The sequence below is a fragment of the Pogona vitticeps genome, chromosome 10 (genome assembly GCF_051106095.1).
Source record: "Pogona vitticeps strain Pit_001003342236 chromosome 10, PviZW2.1, whole genome shotgun sequence".
Lineage (NCBI taxonomy): Eukaryota > Metazoa > Chordata > Lepidosauria > Squamata > Agamidae > Pogona > Pogona vitticeps.
The window spans coordinates 6,651,494-6,670,534 of NC_135792.1; the positions used below are offsets into that span (position 1 = coordinate 6,651,494).

The window sequence follows — 19,041 nt, forward strand, 5'->3', positions numbered from 1 at the left end:
GAAACAAACCCTACAGACATGACATGGATGTAAAGCCTTAAACAAAGGCAAAGTGTGTTTTCAAAGCGGTTTTTGAGAAGTTGAATGCTTTAAATATTGCTTTTTGCCACCCTTTTTTCTACCTGTAGATAAACAAAGTGACTCATGGAATTGAAATCATGAGGATGCTAGAGGAGACACGTGAATTGTAATAAAAAGAGCAGGAGACAGAACCAAAGGCAAAACAGCAGAGGGTAAAATATCAGGCAAAGGGCTGATTAAAACAATGAAAGAGCCCATACACTCATGAAATTGAAGACAGGAGCCAGCTCCTGTCATTCTCATCCAAAACTTTTTCAAGCATTGGGAGATTCCAGTGGGCCAGTTTTTAAATCATCTTTTTCTCCAGAACCATGAGGACTAGACTGTTATCTCTTTTATGAGAAAAATCCTAGCTGAGTGGTACAAGGTTGTGGGAAACATCTGCCTAAAGGTTGTAGCTTCATTCTGTATCAGTGGCAGCAGCCAACGGGTGGGGTAACCCTCAATCTGCCCTTTCGCTTAGAGCTACAGCATAAGGTCAAAGTGTTTCTTCAGTCAATCCTGGATACAATTAGGCAACTAGTATCCTATCAGAATTCTCACAACAGACTTTGTAATCTTGCAAAGTCAATAAAAAGAGTTATCAGGGCGTTGCCTGTAGGCTCCGCTGGCTCATACATCTGTTGTCAACTGTTCCGTGATGTGCATCTTGGTGGACTATGACCTTGTGTTGACAGCAAGCTCCCCCTGTCCTGTTTGTTTGGTCTAATCCCCACCCACAGTCCAGATGAGGCACCTGCCAGTCCCCTAGTGGAGGAACAGAGAGCATGCCACCAGAGGGGAAGCTCTTGACAAGAGGGAGGAAAGATAGGAATCGAAGGTGTCTGGACTCAGGGAATGGAAGGCGCAGCTATCTTATGGTGCCTGGGTGATAAAAGAGGGATTTGAACCCACATAACATGGGAAACAGATTCCTAAATATCTCTGGAAATGAAGAATTGCATTTTCAGTTTCTGTAAACTTTTACAAAGTTCATGTTGTTGTTGTTTTTTTAAAAAAAGGGTTGGTATAAAACAAAACTGATCTACAACGCCTGAAACTCAACCGCGTGTCCAGATTTCATTGTCCAGCCAGGATGTCAACTGACCGTTGGAAAAGTGGGTTCGAACATGCCACTGATTCCTTAGATTTAAAACGAAATTGCATTGCTGTAAACCATCATTTGTTTGCAGAGTAACTGGAATTTACAACATTCAAAAGGGCCCATTTGCTCTTGTTTGGATTTATTCACATGTGTGTATGCTGCATGTTCTTGGCAAGCCTAAGTCCTGTACACTAGACATCTGGATGTATGTGTGAATGGGCTCACACATATGTGGCATTAAATATCTAAATAGGTGTTATTGAACCACTATAAATCTGAGGGCAAGTGAGGCGAGAGAAGGCAGTGATCTATGATGTAGCTGCTGTGGTGGCCTGTGCGTGTACACAAATCACAACTTGGTGCTTCAATCCATGAAGTATTCATACTCTGCAATAAAGAGGGTGACCAGAACATTTGCCTACAGTCCTATACAGAAGGATCTGGAAGACGTTCCACTGATTCTCTTCCAAATAAACAGCCATAGGATAGCAAGTTAAGGGAAAATTCACTTTGTACATTGGTTCTGTAATGCTTTTTATTTTGAGGCTACATCAAAGACCTGTGATTTCATCACATGTCTCTCTATCGGTAAAGGACCCAACTATTCCCTCTGTTTTGTTTTTCATACTTTCCCTGGCCAATTCATCAGCTGATGATTAATCTTGTGTAATTTAGTGATGTAAACCTTCGCTTGTCTTATTCTTCAGTTAAAAAGTAAGGAAAATAAATCAGTTCTTCTCTGGAAAGCAACAAGCTCTTTTCTCCCATTACCAACAAGAGTTTTCACACTTGTGAGAGGGGAAAAAAATCGAGCACTTGTGAAAAATTATTGTCCCCACTGCTCTGTTGCATGGAGTGAAAATTATTGGAGTGGTTGGTTTGCATGCTTTAGACTAATTATCCAATTCTTGGTCTGTTTGTTTGTTTGTTTTTCTGCGTAAGAGAGATGGTAGTTTTGTACAAAGGGATTTTGCTCAAATTGCATTCTTTGTTTCATTTTGCACCGGGAGCAATAAGTCTCATGGGTCTCAGTGACTTCTCAGCTTAGACAGCCTGCCCCAACAGGAAGGGACCAACTGGCCAAAATCTGTCACATCTCTATGGTAATGAGCCCCTCTGTAGTTTGTTTGGATCATGAAGTCCACTGCTAGAGTCATACTTAAAGCGTTAACTGATTGGCAGAACTTCCAAGACCTTGTAGTGAACTGGCGTAGCCTCCAAGAACCTTGGGTGATATCCATCATATGATAAGAGCAGGGCTTCAAGATAAATAGCGTAATTAGAAATTAGAAGACCTGTCTGTTTCACTGTCCAGTTCAGTGGAAGGAACTTTTTCAGCCACAGGGTGTTTCTATCCAAATTATGAAGGCATTCTGATAAATTCTTCAAAAACAGATAGAAATGTCATTTTCCCATTTGCAGTAATAGGTATAGTTATTCTGTGTCATTTAAAAAGCGAGCAAGAGAGAGAGAGAAAGTGAATGAATAGTATTGATGAGGGTGCCAGTGGAAGGGTTAGGTGATGGTTCTGCTTCTCTGAGCCTCCAGGAAGAGAGAGAAATCTTTGGGCCTATAGTGCCGGAGGAGGTGTTGTATAAGTATTAAAGCTGAAGAACATGTCAGAATGAAAAAAAGAGTGCAAATTATAATTCAGAGGTAACACGGCAAAATTAAAGTTAAAAATTAGGTTTCTAAGCAGAGAACAGCCGAAGGCAGCCCTACAGACTGCAACCACCATCATCCCTAGCCACCATAGTCAGTAGTGAGGAGTGATGGGTGTTATAGTCCAGCCACATCTGGAGGTCAGCATTTTGCCCATCTCTGCCCATGGCTTCCCTGGTTAGAGGCAATCCTCAACAGGATTATGGTAATGGAAAAACCAGGTCTCAAGAAAGATATGGCTGTATATCTGGGGAAGGCTCCAAAGTCAGAACTTTGTTTCAAGTCTCAGTGAAAGCCAGTTGCTCAAAGGTATGTTCCCACTTACTTAAGGGCTCTACAGTCACTGGGTGTACTGTATTCAAAACCTGAGAAGGGCTGCTAATGATAGGACTTTTGGGAGGTCTCTCGTTCGTGCAGTCTGCCTAAGTTGGAAGCAGCTGGATGACACAGAAAAACCGCACGTTCTAGCTGGGGCTCGCGGATAGATTTAGACCCAAGGTGTTGCAATCCCTACTCTGCCAACTAGCTGTCAACTCTATGTAGCTAGGTATGTAGGTATGCATGCATGCATGCCTTTCCCTCAGAGTATTTAGCTCAGTGTGTGTACGGCTGCCCTCCTCTGTACTTTATCCTCACAACAAGCTGTGAGACAGGTCAAATGACAGTGTGTTGTGCAGTGAATTTTCATTTTCCAAATCAAGGAGTATATGACACCAGTTCCCTGGCCCACTGGTTCTCCTACGCCTGCTGGTGACCCTCTTTAAGAACTGTGTACTTAACCACGTCTGCTTAACACACCAGTGTGGGGTGGTGGGTAGAGTGTTGGGCTTATTGATCTGGAGACCCAGGTTTGAATTCCCATCACTGGGAATGTGATGGTCGTAGTAAAACACGTCTCAAACATCTCATTTCCCTTAAACACCCTTTAGAGTCACCATAAGTTGGAAGTAACTTGACAACGCATAACAAAACCTAGCTGATCTTGATGCCGACGCTTCTAGATCTGTGATGAAAGAGTTCTACTAGGACCTTAATTGTTCTGCACAAGCTCTGAATTTCATCTTTTTTTTTTTTTTTTGGCTTTATTTCCCAAATCATAGTTTAAGGATCATTAAATAAAACATATTCTGGGGCTTTCTGTTCTCTGCTACTTATTTATTTTTTTATTTATCCCTTGTACTACAAAGGTCACATATGATAATTTCAGTACACCCTGTCTATTATCTCTGTATGTTCTTATGATATTCAACCCCTTTGGGGAAAAAACATGACAAACATAAAAGCAAAACTTGCCTCTCTCTCTCTCTCTCTCTCTCTCTCTCTCTCTCTCTCTCTCTCTCTCTCTCTCTCTCTCTCTCTCTTTTGCAAAGGAAGATGTAAATGCCATGAGTTGGTTTTGTCTGCTTAGGGAGGGTACCAAGTGTTGGCCTGGCTGTTCAACTGCCACCACTCCAACACCAACAGGAATGCCATGACTTATAGACCGTAACCCTCAGTCCTGCTTCTTTGCTTCCTTTTGGCTGTTGTTCTGTATTGAATTGCTTCGTCCAAGCTTATAACTTTCTGGAAAGTTGTGTCACTTGAAAAGAGAGCAAGATAAAGTGAAGGAGCAGTGTTGATGAGGGGGTCAACTGAAGGGTCAAAGAATTTTTGTGCTTCTCTGGGCTTCCAGGAAGGGAGAGATATCTTCAGGCATGCAATTCTGGAGGACGCAAAAGTTAGTTTTTTGTGTGCAAAGTGGCTATAAAGCCTGGGCATCCGTCTTCATCTTAAAATCATCAGGGGAAGCCTTCTCTCAGTCCCACCACCTTCATAGATATGTTTAGTGGGGACACAGGAGAGGGCTGTCTCTTCCACCACTTCCAGTCTCTGGAACTCCCTCCCACAGGACGCCAGGCTGGCCCTATCTTTGCTGTCCTTCCACAAGCCGCCAGACTTTTCTTTAATGACTGAGGCAAACTGTCTTGGGTCCTTTTATGGAGAAAGATGAAGCAAACATATTTTAAATAAATAAACAAACAAATATTCACCTATACCCACATGGTGCCAGGATTCTCTGTCAGCATAAGGATGTTTGTATGTGTGTTCTGCTTGCTTATCTCCCAGCCTTTCCTTGTCCCACCTCTATGGTGTCACAGGGTCCTTGATGTCACAGGGCCCTTGATGTCACAGGGTCTTTCCTTGTGACATCACAGGAACCCATCGCCTGATGTTGTTGACTTGGCAGCCAGAGTCTTCCGAAAGGGAATGAAGTGGGCCAGTACAAGAAGGGTGGGCCACTGGAGGCATCTTCCCAAAGAAATCTTCAAAAGCTAGTTGCAGCTACAGAACGTTGCCTCTATGTAGCTCTCCAGAATGTTTGAGAGACTCTCATTGTCAATGAAAGAACTGCTGAGTAGCTGGTGGTTTAGGTGTCAGGCTGCGGAGTTGGGAGTTTGATTCCCCACCTGTACCTCCTTGACAGAGCTTCTTTTTTGTTTTTGTTTTTGTTTTTGTTGTTGTTGTTGTTGTTGTTGTTGTTGTTTCCAAAGAGTATTGTGTTAGTCTGTTGCATTCAAGAGAGCAAAGACCAGTTTGCAAACATTTGAATCAGAAGTCTTAGAAGCCTTCACTTACAGTAGCTCATTTCATCAGAAGCCTGGAGTATGATCTTCAGGCCCATGAACCCATAGCTGTCAAGCTGCGAAGGAGAAACCTGCCATTCTCCAGTTGTTGGTAAACACCCACCCCCATCCTTCATCATTGTTCAGACTAAGGTACAGTATATAATAGGACTCAGAGTCCAGCATTTATCTATAGGTCACGTATCCCCCAGAACTAACACAAAGTGAAAGTGAAAACTTTCTAACAAGCACTTAAGAGATTTTCAGACTCTTTCATCTAAAGACTCTCTCATGCTCCGAAGCGCATGCCAAGTTTACAAAGAATCTGCCTCTCTGGTGAGCTCAATGATGTGACCTTGGCTCAAAGACGTCATGCCTGTAAGGGGGTTAAGATGAGGCATGAGCCTCTTTGGCTTGCAGAACCACCTTTCTCCTTGCAGAACCCTCTTCTGCCAGCTGATTTTGGAGATCTACAACAGAGCAGTTGGGTGGCAGACCTGCTTTAGTGTCTGATATCTGCTGGAAACCAGGGTAAAGCAAGGAAGGAGCCAGATTATGCCAGATCCAGATCTTCTGGTCAAGGGACACGGCCACAATTGCTGGCAGAAAGTGAGATTAGAGCGGGGAGAGTCTTAATTAATCTACAGCTTCTGTACACTGGTAGAGTTTTGATCTAACGTGGCTTCTTTGGGATGAACAGTGGATGCACTGGGCTAGACTCGATTGCTTAGAGATGGGCATGAACCACTGGTTCATGCTGTTTCGTTCTTTGGACAAACAGGTGTTTGGCACTTCCCGGCCCTGTCTACAGGCATCCATTCAGAGGCAGCATCCCAGCTTCCCTGCCCTGCCTCCTCTGTGCACTGCCTCTGTGTAGGTGTCCATCAGAGGAGGCAGGACTGGGAAGTGCCAAACACCACCAAACCTATGCTTTGTGCCCATCTCTTTAAGTAGAGCTGAATTTCAGATGAGTTGCATGTCCAGCTCTCACTACATCGTAGTGCGTCTGGTTGCAAATAGGAGATCGTATGGCACAGCACACATTTCGGTATGCCAAATAATAAGGAGGAGGGTGAAAAAGAGGATTCTCTCTCTTTTTTTAGCAAGTACTCTGTCAAATTAGAAAATCGTTCCTTTGGCATCTATTAAAAAGGCTTAACATTGTCCCGTGATTGTCCAACGGTTTGTTCATTTGTACTCCCCACTCTGAACATGAGTGTAAGGCGGAGAGAATCATCCGCACCACAGGGGAGTGCTATTCTTAGCCCATGCAAATAAAAACGCTCTTGAAGTCAGCAGTGTCATGAATGGCTTCCTGTAGAAAAGCCATGTCAGAGGAGTGGAACTTCTAAGGTCAGCTCCAAGAATCACAGCACTGAGGGGACAATCCTGGTTGTTTGAGGATAAGGCTGTGTCTGGTTTCCACATGCCCCAGAACTGAGGTTTGGAATGCTGAGGGGGCTGAGAAAGGATTGTGCGAATTTCAGACTCTGAGTGTATCTCCATTTCACAGATCAGTGTGATATCCCTTCAGCTGCAGTGGCTTCATCCTGTAGAACTCCGAGATATGAACTTCAGTGAAATATTTAGAAGCCTCTGGTGTCCTTCATGGGACTGCCCCAGACTTCTCCAGCATCAAATTGGAACTGATTTATAGTGACCCTAATAGGGTTTTTTCAAGGGACGTGGTGGTGCTGCAGGTTAAACCGCAGAAGCCTCTGTGCTGCAAGGTCAGAAGACCTGCAGTCGTAAGGTCGAATCCACGTGACGGAGTGAGCCCCCGTTGCTTGTCCCATTTCCTGCCAACCTAGCAGTTCGAAAGCACACAAAATGCAAAATGCAAGTAGATAAATAGGTACCACCATGGTGGGAAGGTAAATGGCGTTCCGTGTCTAGTCACGCTGGCCACATGACCACAGAGGATTGTCTGTGGACAAATGCTAGCTCTACGGGTTGGAATCAGAGATGAGCAGCGCCCCTGAGAGTCAGACACGACTGGACAAATTGTCAAGGGGAACCTTTACCTTTTTTACCTTTCAGTTTCAGACATCCATGGCAGCATGTGGAGTCTCTCACCTGGGGATACAGGGGGACGCTTATGTTATCTCTTTTTGCCACTTGGGTAGACCAGTCATCGCCCCATTGAACCCAGTGAACATAGCTAGAAGGATGTTGCACAGAAACGTCTCTTGTGTCCTGGAGGAAGCATTCTTGGTCTTCAAACATTGCATTCCCATTAGGGTTTATGTCACATCGGGAGGAATGGGGAAACCCTCAGGCATCCATGTTCAAGAAACCATTTAAGTGGCCCCACGGCCTGCCTTCCCGTTACAACCAACTGGAAACCCCAAAGCTGGACGAGGCATTCCCATTTATGCATTGTTCCTGAGATGTAACCCTTTCTTCTTCCTCCATTCGTTTATGAAGCCAAGAGAAAAAGCTGCAATTAGAAAAATAAATAGATGGGGAAACACAACCAACAACAAAATCCAAGCTGGGGCATGGAAAACTCCCTCACTCCAAAAAAAGTCCCCTTCTGTAACATCTGCACTTTTCAAAATATATACGCAGTCTTTTTCAGCGCTTGGTGCCAATGACAACAACGAGAATGCCCGGTAGGGTAATGATCAAAGGTTTCCTTGCAGATTTTCTATAGAGTGAAGCATGTAAAGAGTGGAAAGACAAGCAGTGCACCAAGCAGATGGGGGAGGCTCCTCACCAGCTTCTCAAGCATTTTGTGCATTTTCTGCCACAGAGCTTCAAAAGAACCTCTAGCATTCGTTTTTCTTTCCATCAGACCACAAGGTGGAGCAGTAAAACTTGGCAATCACACAGCACAGAGCGAGTATATATGTAACTTTAAAGTCGTCCACAGTTGGAAAAAAATTTGAGACCCCCGAAATATGTTTCTTAAGGACTTCTATTTGTGCTAGAGATTGTCAGGCCCTTAAAATGCCAGTTCATGAGTGGAAAACAAAAGAAACCCAATGAATGTCATACTTTATTTATTTCTTACATTTTTATACTGCCCCATTCATTTATACATTTTATTTCTTACATTTTTATGCTGCCCCATCCATTGAAAACACTACTCTGGGTGGTTAACAGTCAGTGGATCCAACAATAGAACAATAAATGGTAACAGAATGATAACAAATAAGTACAACAGGTCCAATCAGGTAGAAGAAGACAACACAAGAAGACAACCCAAAATAAGGCAGCAGGGTAAGGCAGAATCTTGTCAGGATGCTCTCAGAGACCTCTGTGAAATTCAGATGTTGTGGTTAGTGGTCTGTCATCTAAAGCAGTGGTTCTTAACCTTTGTTACTAGGATGTTTTTGAACTGCAACTCCCAGAAACCCCAGCCAGCACAGTTGGTGGTGAAGGCTTCTGGGAGTTGCAGTCCAAAACTCTTGAGTAACCCAAGGTTAAGAACCAGTGATCTAAAGCAGTGGTCCTCAACCTTGGGCCTCCAGATGTTCTCAGACTACAACTCCCAGAAATCCTGGCCAACAGAGGTGGTGGTGAAGGCTTCTGGGAGTTATAGTCCAAGAACATCTGGAGGCCCAAGGCTGGGGACCACTGACTAGGAAAGCTTGGTGTAATAACTCTTTTTGCTCTCTATGTGTATTTGTGTATGTGTGCGTAAAGTACAATAAAATGCAGACAATTTCTTTAACAGGATGGGCAGCCTCGAAAGCTGCTTTTTCTCCTTTACAGGGAGAAAATGCATATTTAATTTGTTGAAGGAAACCATGTGATTTTTGAATTCTCTTTTATGAGGTTTTAGGAGTATGTTCTAAAAGGTAAAGCAAAAAAAAGGGGGGGAGGGAAAATGATTTTCCTCCCTTGTAGGGTCTCGTCTTGCACATTTTAGCCTTTCAGGATAAGACTCGTAAATGAATGCTTTGATGTCGAATAACAGTCGCATGGGTTGGGATAACAAGGATAGGAAGTGCTCCGTCAACGCATTCGGAAAAGGATTGCAGGATCAAAGGCAAAGCAACTGGGTATCATTTGCATTTCTGCAGGATGTTTTCACCATGTACGGAATTACAGCTCTTTATGGAGCGTGGGGGGGGGGGAGAGTCAAAGGTGGTTTATTGAACCACAACATGGAGATAATTAATTCCACTTCCATGGAAATTATCCCATAGGCACATCAAGATGGGTGTCGAAGGGGTTTCTAGTTGCCAGATCAAAGTTTCACAAATGAAAGAGACTTCCGAGCTATGATGCTTGAGAGACATCACTTAAGTTGAAAGAAGAGGTGCATCTGATGTCATACTAGCAGAAATCCTGTGGCTAAATGTGAGCAAATTTCTGACTTTCCATCCATTTCTTGATGGGAAATAGAGTCCCCACCATGATTCTTAGGAATGCAGGTACCGAGTGAGGGTGCTTGTGTACTCTTGAAAATCATGATGGGGGCTCTTCATTAATGTACTGAAATGTACAAATTTGCTTACGCTAAGCAACAGAATTTATGTCATTCTGCACACAGGGAAAGAATTTTAGATATTTCAGAGGTCTCACTGAAATTACCCCTTTTGCATCTCCCAAGACTTATTATGAGCCAAAGCACACCTTGCCTATAAACAAACAAACAGACAGACAGACAGACAGACAGACAGACAGACAGACAGACAGACAGACAGACAAAAATGCATACTTGCAAAGTTACTGATACATTTCACACACATGAGTCAGAATCCTGTTGAGTGGGTTCTGCCTGCACAATGGGAATGATGTCATTGCCAGTGGAAGATTGTAACTAATGAAAAGCTTCCTTTCCCAATTTTAGGATGCTCATGACTTTGTCTCATTGTGTGTGAGCCATGTGCATGCCGGAATTGAACAAAGAAAATCTTTAATTGTCAACAATCTGCCCCTAATGATGATGCCATTCCCATTGCCCTGGCAGAGCTGCACAACTGAATTTTAACCATAAAATTGTACATATGGTTTGCAAGTTTTGCAGATGACAAAAAAGAGGGGAAAAATAAAAATAAAAAAGTTGAATACAGTTGGAACTATGCAAAAACTTTTTTGTGTGATTACTTTAACATAATTAAATTCTGTGCTTTGCTAGAGATATTTGTTATTAAAATGTACATTTTTGTGCAAATGTTCCTGGCCATTTTTCTTAATGAAAACTGCACCAAAAACTTTGAAAATGCTGGAGAAAACTGAAGAACTGCTGCTTTCTCCTCCATATATTGATCTTTGAAGGGTGCAATGGTTAACTTTTGCTGAGATGCAAGCTTGGGCGTTGGGGGGGGGGGGGAAACAGAGTCCTAAATTCACCTGTCTGCTTGGTTGTTGTTATTTGCCATCAAGTTACCCCCAAGTTATGGCAACCCCATGAACGAGCGATCTTGAGAATGTCCTGTTCTCAACAGCCCTGCTCAGCTCTTGCAGACGGAAGCCTGCAGCTTATTTTAGGGAATCAATTCATCTCATATTGGGACTTCTTCTTTTCCTGCTACCTTCCACCTTTCCCAGCATTATTGTCTTCTCCAGATAATCCTGCCTCCTCGTGATATGCCCAAAGTAGAACAGCCTCAGTTTCATCATTTTTGCCTCCCGAGATAGTTCAGGCTTGATTTGAACCTTGACTTCTTCTTAGGCATCCTTCAGTCTCGAGAGACTATGGTAACGTGCTCTGAGCTGGAGTGTCCTCACCAGAGCACAAAGCCTGGGTAAAATAATATGGAGGATAGGCTGTTACCCAAGCAGCAAATCCCCCCTCTCCACGTTGCTGGAATAGTCGAATGGAAAGGCAAGAGCCAATACAATTGGTTCCAGCGATGTCGCAGGAGTTGATAGAACAATACGAACTGCCTCCGGGACACTGGCTCTAGATTTTGCCTAGAGGTTAACTCCTGAAGCCTTTTCCATCGGTGGATCTAGCCACAAGGCAGTGGAGGTTTGAAATGAGAGTTTTCCTTTTCCTAGATGGGCTGCCATCCAAGGCTGATGAGCCCCACCTACCTGGGATTGGACTATGCCACCAGATATCCAGAGGCTATAACTCTAAGGTCTACCACCACAGTAAACAATTCCAACAAGAAAAAAAGATGGAAGACATAAAAAAGAGAGGGACCTATTACTTGTTCATCTTTCTGGCAGTCTGGGTTATATAAAAAAGGCTTTCCTCCAGCACCACATTTTGAATGAATCAATGTTTCTCCCTGGCAGCTTTCTTTACTGTCCAGCTTTCACACCCATACATGGTGACTGGAACTACAGTAGTCTCCAGTGTCTGCTGCCAGTCTGCTTTGTCAGTTGTATTCTAAGACAGCAGTAAACCTTTCTGCTCCAGTTGCTAAACTGAAGACATACCACTTGCATAGTTAAGAAATGCAGCTGATTAGGGCACAGTAAGACACATCTGAAGTGCTATCTCAAGATGCTTGTCTTTCGGTTTCATCCAACTCCTGGTAGAAGTATCAGCCATTTACCTCCTATTGGCTTGCACATTAATGCCCTTGAAAGGTACACAGAGCTGATTTTAGAAATTTTTAAGCACTTTTCTTCACCCTGATGTACAAACAATGATGTGGAGCAATTCTCCTCGTATATTCTTTTTTTTTTTTCTAATTTTTCCCGTCCTTCTCTTGGAGTGTCCTTCTGAGACGGCGCACAGCTTTTTTGTTTATTTAGGGCTTCAGCTCTGAAAATCAAAGTGGTGTAGGCTTTTAGAAAAGTAGGAAGGGGTTCTTATTGAATCAGTTAAAAAGAGAAGACACACAAACACATGCACCAGAGTACCATAGTTCCAACTCACCACGCAGGCTCTCTTGACTTCATGGCAACTAAGATATTCAAACTCAGCAGATCTAGAGGTTGGGGGTTTGATTCTCCACCGAGCCTTCTTGATAGGGTCCCTTTCAACCCTGCAGGTCTAAGATAGTGACAACGAAGTTCTTTTTAAATCCAGACAAAGGTTAAGAAAATATATATTGCAGTACTTCCATGGAAAAAAAATGATGGACTGAGTCTGTTGGATGGATGGAGGGGCACATCACAAGTGAAGTCACAGGAAATGTCCACCATGGTAGGAAAAAGTTGAAGGCAGCAGGAAAAGAGGACGACCAAAGAGGAGGCGGATTGACTCCATAAAGGAAGCCATGCCCTTGAGTTTGCAAGAGCTGAGCAGGGTTGTTAAGGATAGGACTTTGGGTCATCCATTCCTAAGGTTGCAGTACGCCACAGGTGAATTGATGGCACCTAATAACAAGACCTAAAGGAGGAGGATGGGGCAAAACTCATCACTGATGCCACCTCCACCTATCATTTTGTTCACCTGTGGCCAAGATGTATCTTAACTTGAAATAGAACTGCTGGATAGCTTAGTGGTTTAGGTTTCTGGCTGCGGAGGCAGAGGTTGGGAGTTTGAGTCTCTCCTAAGCCTCCTTGATGGGGGCTGGACTTGATGATCCTTAGGGTCCCTTCCAGCTCTGCAGGTCTAAGATGACTATTATTATTTATCATCACTTTGCTTAATTCCTATCCTGGTTTCAGGCCTTTTGACTTGGTGTGACGTCCACCCTCGTGCCCCTTGCTTGACCTTCAAGCCTCAGAGCGCAGGAAGGCAAACACTCTCCTCTTTTCACTGCTGCCACCAGGCAATCTCTAAATCACCATTACTTCAGAATGATTCAGGTCCACACTTCAAGTTCTTTTAAATAAAACTTTGGTTTATTGATTACAGAGATTGATTCATGGATATCTTCAGTAACTAATCACACCTCAGAATTTCCAAACTACACACTCTACTACTCTCTCTAACTTTTTCTCTACTGCCTGATTCTTACATTTCTCTTACTGACCCAATCTACCCCTTGACTCTCTGACTCCACCTCTTATAGCATCTCTCTCAGCAATATGAATATGCATGAACCATTATTGCATAACAAACATAAACCATAGACCCAATAAATAGAGAACACTACAAATACCAAATACCTAGCTTTCCTGAGCATTTTGGGGGTGGGGATGGTGTAGCTAAAAAAAGCACAATGGTCTCACCGTGTTTCTACAATCACACAGTGAGGGATTTGGAAAGTTGGTATAACTGGGAAGGGTTTTGAACGAAACCCAGTGGTAAATGAAAAAAGAAATACATAAATAAATGGTGCTATTGCTCAGTCCTCCAATTATCTCTCCTACAAATATGTGTGTGTGTGTTTTGTGTTTTGCTGTGTTCTGGTAGTGCTCCGGTGTTCATAAACTACCCGAATGAATGCATGCAATCTGCCCGAGTCTATTTTCTTTGATCTCAAACATCCCCCATTAACTCTAGTTACACTTTGATATTTAAATTAGCCACATCCTGACGGGAGAATGCACTTGTTTTCCCAGGGAAACTGCAATCACAGAGATGGATTTACTCCGTCAAACGTTGTAGCTATCACTCCAATCCAGCTGTATAATTCCTCCCCCCCATCAACTCCACACACACACACAAAGATTGGCAAAAACATTACACTGCATCCCACATCTGAAGACACATTGTTCACTCAACAAAGTTCTCTGTAGCCAAAGAGAACCTGACAATCGGCTAAAAAAATACAGTCTGTGCGTGGAGATATAATTCTGAGGAAAAGTGCGGCTTTAGACCTGGCTTGCTTGTGATTACCATTATTCTGTGGATGTGTCCAGCTTGTTGGGAAGGGAAAGTTATAGGCTGGGGCTTTGTAGGCTTTGAAAAATAGCAAATTAAGGGATGGGTGGTTGGCATGGTATACAGTTATGCCTGACCCATCAAAAGTGAATGACAAGACTCTCCAGACACACACACACACACACACACACACACACACACACACACACCTTACTATCACATACAGGCCATGTAAATAAGGACATTCTCCCCTTTGCCAGTGGAGATAACAATCCATTTGCTGGTGTTCTCAATAAATTTCTTAGATGAGCAAGAATAGTTAGTTATCTTGCATGCAGAGGCCCAGTTTTGCACAAAACAGCTCTGTGAATTGCACAAATCATGCCTGTTGCCCTAAACTAGGATTATTGCTTCTTGGTTTAAGAATTTGAAGCCCTGGGTGGGTTGTTGTAAAGGAGCCTGGAAGTATTTTTGCAGAAACCATAATGGGGAGGAAAATGACCCTCTTGCTCAGAGGTTTGAAACACAACTTTTTTTGAACTATTATTTGTGGAATCCCACAGCTAGCCCACAGCTAGCCAGGCTGGCTAAGAGGTTCCAGTATTAGCAGTCCAAAACCAGTAAGTAGCCAAGGTCTCTTAATGTGACTTAAAGCTACTTCCTGGGGAATGTAAACAGGATAGTGCTATGAAACCTTTTTGCAGGCTTTCCATCAGCATTCAGTAGATGGTCGTTTGGGCAAAATGCTTTTCGTCTGATCCTGCACCACTGTTCTTGATGTTCTGGCGATAAGGTGGGCTAGTCTTGACAAGTCTTTGAGACCTTTCTCTGAAGGTCTCTTGAGAGGCTCCACTGTACCACCTTCTTCGGTTCTCCCTTTGATGGTTTTCTCTTTTCAGCTCTGATGGACATTCTAGCTCTTTTGATTCCATCAAGAAACCACTGGAAGCTTCCTCCATTTGTGGAGCTCCTTAGTCAACAATCAATCCCGTCGTGACTTTTTTCCCCGTTTTGCACAATTCTTTCCCCCCCTCCAGGATTTTGAATTTGTGGTAACATTCCTTTATTGCTTTGCAGTAGAAATACAGAGGAGAATAACTACAAGTTCCACGGATAGTCCACCCCTTCCTCATGAACTGGCTCTTAAAGCTCACTTTAAGAAGAAAAAGAATATGAAAAGTTCTTTACTTGCATTTGCTTTAAAAAGACAGGCTTGTGTTTGTCACTTTCTTGGCTGCAGGCATAGGTCACCAGCCGAACTGATCAACAGCAAGTGAACAACTGCCATCAACCAATGAGAGGGATAAAAAAGTCAGGAAAGAGGCAGAGAAAGACTTCAAGGCAAAAGAACTCAAAGCAAAATGGGCTACTAATTAATATTTTCTTTTCCCCTCCCCAGGTGCTTTCCTCATCCCTTATATCCTCTTCCTCATTATTGCTGGAATGCCTTTATTCTATATGGAACTCGCTTTGGGCCAGTATAACAGAGAAGGGGCTGCAACCGTATGGAAAATCTGTCCACTTTTTAAAGGTAAATCCTGGGTTTTCTCCTTCATAAAAACGGAGTGTGGCTGCCAATACTGTACAAATTCCCTATGCTTTGTATGAAAGGCTTTGCTGGACCAGAATTTGTTGCTTTACGGCTGTTTGGCCCATGACGCCTTCACATAAGAAACAGACATTCATAGGGTTGAATGGTTTCGCCTTAAAGGATGGACAGTGCAGAATTCAAAAGTCTTTCAGGGGGGAAAAGGTTGGATATCTGGGTGGAGAAAAAGAATCATTGAATTTTCTTGGTTCACATTCTTTTATAACAAAGGTGAGTGACATGTAGCCCTCCAGATGTTGAGTAAAACACTTATCAGCCCTAGAGAGAGAGTAGGCAATTGTGGTGGGTTGTGAGTTTCCAGTATATGGAGGGTCACAAATTGCACACCTCTGCTTTATTTTGTCTCTCTCTCTCTCTATGTGTGTGTGTGTGTGTGTATCTGTGTGTGTGCAGATAGATAGAGAGAGAGAGAGAGAGAGAGAGAGAGAGAGAGAGAGAGAGAGAGAGCCAGACAGACAGACAGACAAACAGACAAACAGACAGACAGACAATGTATACATATTAGAGATGGGTATGAAACAAATCATTAAGCAAAAGAAAAATCCATGAATCAGGCTATTTTGGGGTGCTTCAGCAAAACCCACCTATCCAGAATGAAATGTAATGCCGAACTATTATCAACATTGGTTATATTCATATGTTTCATGGTTTGTGCAATTTGGGACTTCTAGAAGAAGCACAATACACCCCCTGTGAGAGAGAGTTGCCAAACTCACAGCAAGTCTTCGTCTGCCTCTCTTCCCTACTCCTTCCAAGTTTGGTGAAGCTTGTGTTCAGGATGTCTGAGTTATAGCCCCCCCCAAAGCATCCCCCCCCCAAAAAAGTCCTCTTTAGCTAAGAGTTTGGCATCTCCAACTCACGCTGTTCTACTGCTCCTGGAAGTCCTGAATCAAACAAATCATGAAATAGTTTATGGTTCGTGAATAATGACGAACCACCACAAATCACCATTTTTGTAGTTTGTGCCCATCTCTAGTATGCATTCTATTGATTTCAGCAGGTCTTATTTTATTGGGACAGGATTTAACGTTTGCTTCAATGAAGCAAACTGTACCCATTGCATAATAATATCAGTATAATAAATTTATTGGGAGGAAAAAAAAGGATGAACCTTAAACTATAGCCCCTGAAGAGTGAAGTGTTATGATATGTGGATGAGTCGATGATCAGCTCTGCCTTTTGGTGTCATCCTGGAACATGGCTATCAGAGAGTTATTGACAGATAAGATGCAAAATGTCAGTTTTTTAAAAATTGCTAATGTCATTTTTAAAGGCAGTTCTGATAAATAAGCATAACTGAACTTCTTTGTTTATGGCTTTGCGGCATACGTCACAATAATATGAATGAATTATTGACCAGTGTCCAAACCCTAAAGCAAGTAAAGTGTCATCGTTTTATACTGATCCGGTTATTCTTGCAGTGATGGTCTGAATATGCTTACTGTGAGGATGTTTGGACACTGTAAGAAATGATGCCATCCTGTAAATTTCAGTCACTTTCTTAATAGGGAGTGGTGGACTCCATCAGACAGGACTCCAGAGGAGGAGGAGAACACGTTTTAATGCCCGAACTGATAACCTGAGAAGAAATCAGTGCCTGTGCCCATAACAAACATGGCATTCTGAAGCCATAAGAGCTTCACAATTAAGTGTTACATCATTACTGCTGGTGCGGGAGTTCGTGCTGCCTTATTTTTCTGTCCAAACAAATGTCCGGTGCTTCTCAGCCCTACCTCCTCCAGTGGGTATCCGCTCACAGGCAAAGCCCTGCTTCCCTGCCCTGCCTCCTCCAAGCACTCCCTCTAGAGGAGGGAGGGCTGAGAAGCACCAATCACTCGTTAGGATGAAAAACGAACTAGCACGAACCACCAAACAATGGTTCATGCCCATCTCTAGTCATGATTTATTTATTATTTATTTATTTATTTATTGGACTTATATACCACCCCATAGCGCTACAAGCACTCTCCGGGCGGTTTACAATTTTTTAATTATACAGGCTATACATTGCCCCCCCCCCCCAGCGAGCTGGGTACTCATTTTACTGACCTCGGAAGGATGGAAGGCTGAGTCAACCTTGAGCCGGCTACCTGGGATTTCAACCCCAAGTCGTGAGCACAGTTTTAGCTGCAGTACAGTGTTTTGACCACTGCGCCATGAGGCTCTTATAATTCAGAAGATAATAATATTGAAACACACAAAGGACATGAGCATATCATGCAAATGTTACGGTCATGTTAGCTGAAGAATTCTGGGGCTCGTCATCTAAAAATTTAACTTCCCCAAGCTGCAGAAATTAAACTCCTCTTCCCACACTGTTCATTATGATCGGAACACAGCTCCAGACACTGTACCCACCTGGCACGAATTCACAAACAAACCACAAATGGTACAGCTCCAGACACTGTCCCTATCTACCAAAGCAATCATACTGTGCTAATAAGCAAGCAGATTCTTACAGACAAACGTATCTGGAGCTGCTCTGCTTATTGCCATTTTAACTGGTATAAGCTGGCAAAAGAGAAGGGGAACGATCTTTCCATAAATGGGAGGAGGGAACCATAATTTGAAAAATTTCTAGTCTGGATGACTAACCAGGTGCAGACATCAAGTGGAACATAAAGCATAGCACTGGTAATATTAGATACGCATGGCGATGTTGGGACTTGCGAGTTGGCAGTAAAGACGTGGTCTTATCCTGTCTGGCGCTGGACCCTGCAATCACCCTGGAAATGTTCATTCAAAGGATCTAATCTTAGAAGCTTGGTTGACTCCCAGCTGTAGTTAATAACGGACTGTATCCTGACTTAAAAGGTGGTGTTTATGTCTTAACCAGCTCCGATGACATTGCTAGGCAATTTACACTGAGTGTGTTCTTCTGAACGGTTGCTTTGCATTCGTATCAGTTAGGTAACCAGGCCAGAAATGGGAAAAGTTACTTTTTGAGACAGCACCTCCTAGAATTAGGGACGGAAATTCTCCCTTGACTTGTCCTCTTGGATAAGGAGGAAACATTGCAACATGATTCTCCTTCCAAACAAAGAGGGCAATGATTTTTCTTGAAAATTGGTAAGAATGTGAAATTTCACTAGTACTCTTTCCATTCCTAATGTCTAGGACCGAGGGTCATACTGCCTGAGGTACTGTGGGAGATTTAGTCCAAAAAAATATAACTTTTCCAGACTCTGATGTGCACGCTACGACAGTGACATGCAGGCTGTATGGGTCGAGTGAGATCAACGGACTGAAATCCCATTGCTTAGCACAGTAAGTCATAACTAGAGTAGGCCCAAAGCTACATTCATGACATTGTTTTGCAGTTGTATAACTTTTGCATATAGTCACTGTGATGTTTGCCCTTGTGGCCCCTGCT

General features: G+C 43.1%; 1 protein-coding gene across 1 annotated transcript in view; it reads left to right on the forward strand.

The window, feature by feature from the left end:
- Nucleotides 1–19,041, forward strand: part of SLC6A2 (solute carrier family 6 member 2) — a 49,531-nt gene that overhangs the window by 3,067 nt on the left and 27,423 nt on the right. The window contains exon 2 of the mRNA XM_072980495.2: nucleotides 15,459–15,590. Coding sequence (XP_072836596.1) covers nucleotides 15,459–15,590 — 132 coding nt within the window. The remainder of the gene's footprint in view (nucleotides 1–15,458; nucleotides 15,591–19,041) is intronic.